The sequence below is a fragment of the Lactuca virosa genome, chromosome 1 (genome assembly GCF_052849685.1).
Source record: "Lactuca virosa cultivar CGN04683 chromosome 1, Lactuca_virosa_CGN04683_v6, whole genome shotgun sequence".
NCBI lineage: Eukaryota > Viridiplantae > Streptophyta > Magnoliopsida > Asterales > Asteraceae > Lactuca > Lactuca virosa.
In genome coordinates, this window is record NC_136426.1 from 221099695 (window position 1) to 221108604 (window position 8910).

At 34.8% G+C, this 8910-nt stretch overlaps 2 protein-coding genes across 3 annotated transcripts; one reads left to right on the top strand and one right to left on the bottom strand.

Moving 5' to 3' along the window:
- Positions 1 to 324: 324 nt before the first annotated feature.
- On the top strand, positions 325 to 4000 carry CHX28 (cation/hydrogen exchanger 28). The gene is made up of 4 exons (XM_079062668.1): positions 325 to 369; positions 1352 to 2344; positions 2453 to 3043; positions 3389 to 4000. Exons 1-4 carry the CDS (start codon positions 325 to 327, stop codon positions 3998 to 4000), a joined length of 2241 nt encoding a protein of 746 aa, XP_078918794.1.
- Positions 4001 to 4317: 317 nt separating this feature from the next.
- NRPB11 (DNA-directed RNA polymerase, RBP11-like protein) lies at positions 4318 to 6692 on the bottom strand. Of its 2 annotated transcripts, none has more exons than XM_079083561.1 (7): positions 6548 to 6692; positions 6351 to 6398; positions 5967 to 6030; positions 5761 to 5850; positions 5609 to 5687; positions 5285 to 5380; positions 4318 to 4565 (listed from the first exon to the last, which is right to left on the bottom strand). In XM_079083561.1, exons 3-7 carry the CDS (start codon positions 6017 to 6019, stop codon positions 4533 to 4535), a joined length of 351 nt encoding a protein of 116 aa, XP_078939687.1. In that variant the 5' UTR covers positions 6020 to 6030; positions 6351 to 6398; positions 6548 to 6692; the 3' UTR covers positions 4318 to 4532. The 2 variants fall into 2 exon arrangements, with proteins under 2 accessions (XP_078939687.1, XP_078939691.1); XM_079083565.1 differs by having other exon boundaries at positions 6488 to 6569.
- Positions 6693 to 8910: the final 2218 nt, after the last annotated feature.

Sequence of the window (8910 nt, forward strand, 5' to 3'; positions counted from 1 at the left end):
AAAAAAGTAGTGGCTCATCCGATGTAAAAGCAAAAGATGGTCTTATTTAGAATCTAAGTTACTAATAACACATAGAATTATAGAAAAACATGGAGCTTCACTCTCTTCCCAAGATTCTCTCATATTTATCATTCATGAGGCCATCACTCTCTCTTCCTATTTTCAATTTCATCATGGCCCTAACTTCTTCCAATCCAATCTTACCCTTCAATTTCAATCGTTTTCATCTTGTTTCAAGAATCTTTTTGGGATCAATTCGATGGATTCAAGAAAAGTGTGATAATATGTGCTATTTGGATCAAATTTGGAGTCAAAATATCAAATATGGACACAGAAGAGCGTACAGCAAACGACCCACGATGCACCCAAGTAACGGTCATGAAAGTGGCCAATATCGCATTCAATATGTTGATTTTTATCATCACGTTGGCATTGTGTAGTGTATTGCACATGCTCTTACGCCCATACTCCCAACCTCGTATCATATCCGAAGCCATTGTAATGTCTCTCTTGTGCCTTTCTCGTTTGTATTTGTTTTTATCATCTTTATGTATTTTGGTCACATGAGGGGCCCATACTGCCCACGCTCAGGCAGTTTGGGCATCTCTAAAAACCAAATCAGTTAAAAACATAAACATATGGTTCTAAAGGAGTTTTTTGTATATTGTTGTAGTTTTTCGTTTTCTTTCTGGGTGTTTGAATGTTTATCCAACCTTTAATGATTTAGTGTTGGTGTTATTTTTGTTCATTAAATCAACTAAGGAGTATTTTTTTTTTCCCATGCATGAATGAAGTGGATGAACTACTAATGAATAATGATGTTTGTGTGGGCAAAGTGATAAGTGTCCCAACGAGTTGAAATAACATTTTACCCTTACAAACCTAAAAACAAATTTTATAATATTCATCGATTTTAATATAAGAGGATTTGGAAGGAAAAAAGAAGAGAATATAGTCAAAAGGTTAGAATCTTAACACATTAAGCAAGCCTTTTTCACTTAATCCCTTAAGTCATTCTTTACATATTAAGTAAATTGTTGTTCAGATTAAATGGTATTAAGTCTAAAAAAACAGCCCAAATGTTTATAATTTCGATTAATTGATTTGTATATGATTCACTGTTTTTATGTCTTTTGCTCGCCTGATGCATGCATATACTATAGAGGTTCTCTATTTATATCATCTCTCAGATTTTTTTGATTTGTGGGTGTTTAAATATTTATTAAATTATTAATCAGCTAGCGTTAATGTTTTTTTTGTTGATTTATAATTTTGATTAATTCAAATGTCTATTTACATTCATGCTTTCTATGATTGTAATTTATTACAATAACATTTTTTTTGGATGTAGGTAGGATTCTTTTTGAGCAACCTACCCTTTCTACGTAAGAACTTCAATGATGACGCAAATACTGCCCTCGGTTATGTAGCAGAGTTCGGGATGATTTGCCACATGTTTGTTATAGGTCTTGAGATAGATCCTAACATATTTGTTCGGATACCCATTCGTGAAGCCAAAGTGGCATGTACAGGGTTACTAATTACCTTTCTACTATCACTTTTCATAACCCCGATGTTACATTTAAGTTACGAGCCTAGTATTGCGTTTGATGTCACAGTCTCGCTTGTTTTATCGGGAACGGCCTCCCCCCTCCTGACACGTATCATCAACGACCTCAAAATTGGGAAATCTGATATAGGGAGGTTCTTGATTTCGACTGCTGTCATATCCGATCTCATTTCCATTATTGTGCTAACCCTAGGGTACATAGTTTTCGATCCGTTGGATGATTTTGCTTTTCGAAAAGTTAGAGATATACTGCTTATTCTTGCGGTTCTTGTCATTCAGACGATTCTCGCAGCTAAATGTATACCCTTTCTTATGACATGGGTGGATAGTCATAACCCGCAAGGGAAGTTAATGAAGGGTCCACACTTGATTGTCTCAATAGCTAGTCTTGTATTCGTTTGCAGTCTTTCACCATGGATAGCACATTTCAACATGATGCTAAGTACGTTTTTGGCCGGAATCGTGATGCCTCGTGATGGGAGGCTATCGAAGTTATTGACGGGTAAAGTTAAGTACTTTTTTGGACTTTTGTTCTTTCCGGTATTCATGGTTTGGGTTGGTTTTCAAGTTGACTTCTCCGAATTCGAAAGTCATAACTTATTCACGTGGGCTAGCATAGCTTTTCTCTTTGCAATCATAGTAGGTGGAAAAGTTTTCGGCAGTATTATTTCTGGGATCATGTTAGGGTTTCATTGGCAAGATTCGGTCGCAGTAGGGTTACTTCTAGGTATCAAGGGTCACTTTCACATCTTCATGGTTCTCTTAGCCGAGCAAGTAAGCTTGAATCTTCGATGTTTTCTTAAACAAAATTTTGTAAATATCCGATTAAAATGATTAAAACTTTATCTTGACGTGCTTTCCATATCTTCATTGCTTATGCAGAGAAATATATCTAGTTCCTCAAATAGCAGTGCTATTGTATTGGTTTGCTTCCTCACATTCATCTACGCCCCTATGGTTGTCAAGAGCATCATCAAACGTGCAAGAAAGCGGTCACCAACACAACGTATGGCCCTCCAATGGCTCAATCCATCAAACGAGTTGCGAATAGTATTATGCATTCATGGCCTCGAAAACATTCAATCAACCATTAACTTCATGGAGATCTCACAAGGGCCGGAAGAACCCCAAATGACAGTTTACGTGAACGATCTGATTGAGTTAACTGAAACGGTAGCTTCCACGGTGGCACGTGGAGAAGGAGTGGACGCGATGACTATAACAGATGTGGGTGTTATAGAGATGAGAGAAAACATCACCAACACAATACAAGCTTATGTAAACGACCATTGTGAAGGGATTGATGTACAAAGAACGCTTACGCTATGTCCAATGGCCACAATGCATCACGAAATTTGCACACTTGCAGAGGATATGTTGGTTTCGTTAATCATCCTCCCATTCCATAAGAATCAACAACCGGATGGAAAGTTCAATGCCAACCATTTGGCGTTTCGAAGTGTCAATAGAAAGGTAATAATACAATATCTCTATTCCTAATAATTTTTGTGTCAATAGAAAGGTACTAATACCATATCTCTATATAATGTTCATAACAATTACAAATACAAACATGAACGTGCCTAATACATACAATTTGCATGATACGTATTAATATGTATCATACTATCATACAATATGTATGATACCTACTAGTGTGTTGCGCATACATTAGGCACATTGTGTCTCGTTATACAACGCATAATGTGCCTAATGCATAAAAGTATGTATGTATTTGTATGCCTCGTTACATATTTATTTGTACACTTGCTTAAAGAATTGGAATAATGACATGAAAACGTTACTCATTTCATGCAGGTTTTACGGTACGCACCTTGTTCGGTTGGAGTTTTAGTGGACCGAGGTCTCGGGTCAAACCAACTAACAGGAGGAACCCAATGTATCAAAACCGCAATCATTTTCATCGCAGGCAAAGACGATCGTGAAGCACTTGCTTACGCGGGTCGAGTGGCACGACACTCGGGAGTCAAACTCACTGTCATACGATTCGTATTGGACACCAGTGGAAGCAACACATCATCAAGGATCACAAGGTCCCGAGCCAACACTGTGGAATACGAAGAAGAAATGAAGGAAGATGATGAGTACTTTGCAGAGTTTTATGATCGACATGTGGCTACGGGTCATGTTGCGTATATGGAAAAGTATCTTTTGAATTCCGGTGAGACCTATTCAACTATTAAGTCGTTAGAGGGTGAATATAGTTTATTTATTGTGGGAAGAGGAGAAAGGGTTAACTCAACATTAACTGCGGGTATGAATGATTGGGAGGTGTGCCCGGAGTTAGGTCCAATCGGGGACATTCTTTCGGCTCCGGATTTCTCGACTACGGCCTCGGTTTTGATTATTCAACAACATAAACTTAGAGGGAAACTTCAAGGATTGCACGAAGAATTCTCCATTATGTAAATTAGTTAGGAAATATAGCTCTCGTGTATTATTGTAAAGTAGCAATGAAGAATGCAAGATTCGAGTTGGAATTTAGATTGAAGTTTTTTATCCATCGATAATATAGCCAATCGTGAATCTAGATCAGAAGTTAAATTATAAGAATGGATGGTTTATATGTCCTTTCATCAAAACCACACAAAGTTTCAAGTTTGTGTGTTTGAAACCGATGTCAAATGGAACAAAAATTGCAGCTTTTTTTGGGACATCACCTATGCAAATTATCATTGAAAGTGGCCCTAGAAAGCTTAGTTGCATCCCATGTAACAAACACATCCTTTAAAGCACATATTGGCATCAATAGATCAAAAGGAAAAGTTACAAGTTTTAAACTTTTTGCACATAAAGGCATTCACTATTGACACCAAAACGATACCACTTTCTGACTTACATCCTACATAGGGCGAATTGATCAAAGAAAAGCACCAATTTCTTGCAGTTAAACATCAAAGTAACAAACCAAAATAAGATAGTTTATATGCCATCAACCCAATTAGTACTCCCCAGAAACCCTTGCAACCTCCGCCTACAAAACATAGGAGATGAAAGAAATGAAAAAGAAGATTTATTTAAAAAAAAAATAGAAGAAAAAAAAAAAGCATTTGTAAACTTGCAAACTTTAATTTTCCTAAGAAACATTGAAACGAAAATTAGTTACGAGTATTTGGGCCATAACCCATAACATGCTATAATACACAAGTAGATATAAAAAAATTGCTATTTCTTGCATTTAGTCACTTAACTATTTTCTGTAGTGATGAACACCATTATAATTTTTGACAGTTTAAGAAAAAAAAAACATTTTCTCTTGGTAACAGGCTTTAATATCAGCAAAAAATTACTAGAAAAGCACAATGTAATTTCACCATTTTATTGGTTTAGAAATTGGACTATTATTTTTTTTATCGATTTAGCTAATCAACTAAATAAAATAACACTTCATTTAGCTAATCAATAACATGGTGAAAGTATGTTGTGTGTTTTTCTGTATTTTAACCTTTTTCAAAACCGAAAAACCAGGAAAATTTGATAATATAAAACATGTCTCCATGAGTGCACTACACTAGTTCAGATTCTAGCCCTTTTTGGCAATTTTCTGTTTATCAATGAAATATATTTAAGAAACTGGCTTTAAATAGGATTGTGTGCAAAGATGCTATTGATGTTAGAAGACCCCTAAAAGTGGTTCACTGCTTTATTTGTGCTATTAAATTTATATCTAAAAGAAAGAATAAAAAAGAATACCTCAAATGCTGCCTTCAGATGATCAAGTTCTTTGTCCAGATCATTGATGGCTAGATTATAAGCCTGCATTGGTGAAGACTGGCTACTTGTGTGAACCTGTCAAATGCACATCAATCATGGAGAGTCTTGAAAATTTATTTACCAAAGTTATGGATCTAATTTAACAATTAATACAGTAAAAATACAATCATCTACAGATACTGTTTTAACCCTTTAAGTAACCAAATGGTGAGTAGCAATTGAAATCAGTGTTTAATAGAAAGCACTACATACTGTTTTAAATCAACTAAAAGAACAGAAGTTCCTAGAATACTAAATACTAACCCGAACAATGATTTTGTACTGAAGAGGGTGAGGAAGCTTGTAACCAGCAAACAGAACATTCCCATCCCTATGCAACTGCCTGTTCATATGATATAAATTTATATAGGAGTTTTTAATTAGGATTAAAGTGTATGATTTAGAAGATAGCTTACATGCGAACGATGTTTCCAATAGTGTGATCTTCTCTTTCTATAGTGAAGGAAGCTGCATTTATGATCTTTGTGTCCCTTTCATAGGAAACCCTAGGAATTCATTCGTTTGTCAAAGAAAACACAGTGAGCATAAAGATAGCAATCATGAATGTGACATTTCATCATTATATGTATGAAAATAAGGACAAATACAGGGAGAAGTTTACTTCTTTGTGCCTTCAGGAACCACAAAGCGCTCATAACGATCAGGGGCATTCATGGCTCTTTCCTCTGGGATGTAACACAAGGGAGAAGAGAACAATCAATTTGTGTTTCTAAAATCAAAATATATACGTGAGAATCGATAAATCCACAACGAACACCAGAGTTGGAATCACGGTCCTAAAGTTCAATTTCGTAGCAAAATAACCCTTTGATTTAGACCTTTTGTTGAAATTGAAAAACACTAAGTAGTAAATCTACAAATTTCCAGTTGAATTTCTTGAAAAATGGGAAGAAGTTTCTATTTGTTAGGGTTAATAAATCAAACACGAAACCGAAGCTTGCTCTTTGTTAATTTGAAGAACTGAAGAAAGGATGTAGGTTAATACCTCAACTCACAAACGAAGAATGTTAACGCAATTTGGAGCAACTAATGCCTGAAACCATAAAACGAAAAGCAAAAAAATAGAACGAATTACTGATATTTAATGACGCTTGGAGATATAAAAAGGGGAAAAACGAATACCGCTGCTGTGGAAAGAAGTGAAGACAAATTTTTGGTGTGATTTTGAGGGAGAGAACTCACCAGTTCAATAGCGAGGAACCTGGGGTTAGCAGTCGAGCCGTGGAGGAGGGTTGTATTTCAAAATGGGAAGGAGTACGGTAGGAGGCGGAGATTGGGAATTATGTTTCCTCTGTTTCATACAACCTTAAATATAAAAGAGAAAATTATACGATTTACCCATGGTTGAAGCTATTTAAAAAAAAAAAAAAAAAAAAAAAAAAAAAAAAAAAAAATGTTTATTGCTTATTTTTTATTTTCATCATAATAATAAGCTAGGTTTAAGTGTTTGGATAGGAATCCTTAAAAATCAGCTTATTGTGGTATGAATAAGCTAAATAAGTTGATTTTAATAAGCATCCCTTGCTTATTGCTTATTGCTTATTCCCACCATAAACACTTTTGTAAAAACTGTTTATTTTCACCGCAATAAGCTAATAAGCTATAAGCTAATTTATCCAAACACCCTCCAATTCAGATCATCCTTTATCCTTTAAATTGTTGGGTGTGGCAACATGTTACCACACCCAAAAGGTGTCACATCATCATCTAGGGGTGAGCGCGGTACTGTTCGGTGCAGTTAGTGGTCAAAACCTCACCACTAACCGCAAATGCGGTTAATCCATTTTCAAAACCGTTTGGTGCGGTTATTTTTACAATGCGGTTAGACGGTTATTTCTGTGGTGCGGTTTTGTTTTTTTTTTTTTTGTCTTTTGGTTATTAACTGCATGGATTTGGTGCAGTTAATTTGTGTGGTTTTTAACCACAGTTTAGAGTTCAAACGGTTTTAATAGTTCAAACATATTACTTGTAATAATAATAAAAAGAATAAAGTATAAGACAATTAACTTAAATCACAAACAACTACTATCTTAAAAACTGTAACATCAAATATCTTAAAATTATGAAATTTCACCATTTTCCAAAGTTAAACATAACAAAAATAACACGTTTGTCTTCTAGAATTTTATCATTTTTTCATCCGTGAAACTTGTCTTATTTTTAATATTTAATATATTAATAATTATTAAAAAAAATTGTATATAATATATGAGGTGCGGTGCGGTTTTTGAAAACTAATAACCGCACCGCACCGTAAATTTGCAGTTTCTGAAAAACTGAAAACATCACCATCGGTTTTTATTACGGTTGCGGTTTATGCGGTTTATGCGGTTTTTGCAGTTAATTTTAGTTGTGGTGCTGTTTTTTGCTCACCCAATTCATCCTAATCATACATTGGTGTTATAACACCCAATGTGGAAATGGGCAACACCAAATAACATGTAATAACACCTCTTATTTTCTTTTTCTTTTTGTATTTTTTTTTTTGATGTTTTTAGTTTCTATATTTCCAATTTCTTTTTTTATTATTTATGTCATAATATTTATAATTATCATATAAATTAAATCATAAATTAAAAATAAGGTTTAAAAAGTAAAAATAAAAATTTAAATCCTAAATTAAAAACAACATAAAAAAGTTACAACTAAGGATAAAAACACATTTAAAAACCTAAAATCCAAGAAAAAAAAAAAGACGAAACAAATTACATTTTTGATCTAAATTATTCATATTCAGTGTCATCGTAGATATGATCCGCCAAGTCTTCTCGAAGTTGTTTGTGTTTTCGTTGGTCTTGAATATCAACGACTCTATGTAACTATTATGTTGTCCCTAGTTGAAATTAAATGTGTCCAGGTTCCGTATGGCGAATACTCTGCAATGCTTCGTCCTTTATCTTCAATCACCATGTTATGCATAATGATAGATCCATACATAATATCTCGTAGAGTGTCCAACTCATATGGTCGTTCCGCATGTTCAACTATGTACCATTTTGCTTTCAAAACTCTGAAAGCACGTTCCACGTCCTTACGTGCTCCTTCTTGTCTTCTCTTGAAAAATTTGTCTCTTGGTTCTATCAGGTGTCGAAACGCCTTCACAAACGTGGAATATGGTGGTATATTCCATCCGTGAGGTAATACCCGAACTTATACTCATGGCCATTTACTGTGTAAGGAGCATCCGGTGCCTTTCCTGTCAAAAGGTCCTGAAATATTGGTAACCGGTCAAGAACGTTTATGTCGTTGTTAGAACCCGAAATTCCGAAAAAGCATGCCAAATCCATAAGTCTTGTGACGCAACTGATGGGTTTTATACATGGCAAACAATCATATGTGTGCATGCAACCCTATTTTTAGGATCTATGTTTTCACTATTAGACATACAAGCATTGAACACAACAACTAGAACCCTAGGAGACACATGTAATTTTCGAAGTTAACATATAATTAGGGTTAGGATACATACATTGATTGTTATATTGTAATAACAATCAAACCCTTGAAGATCTTGAACTTTGGTAGCGAGCGCCACAAGTGTCGCG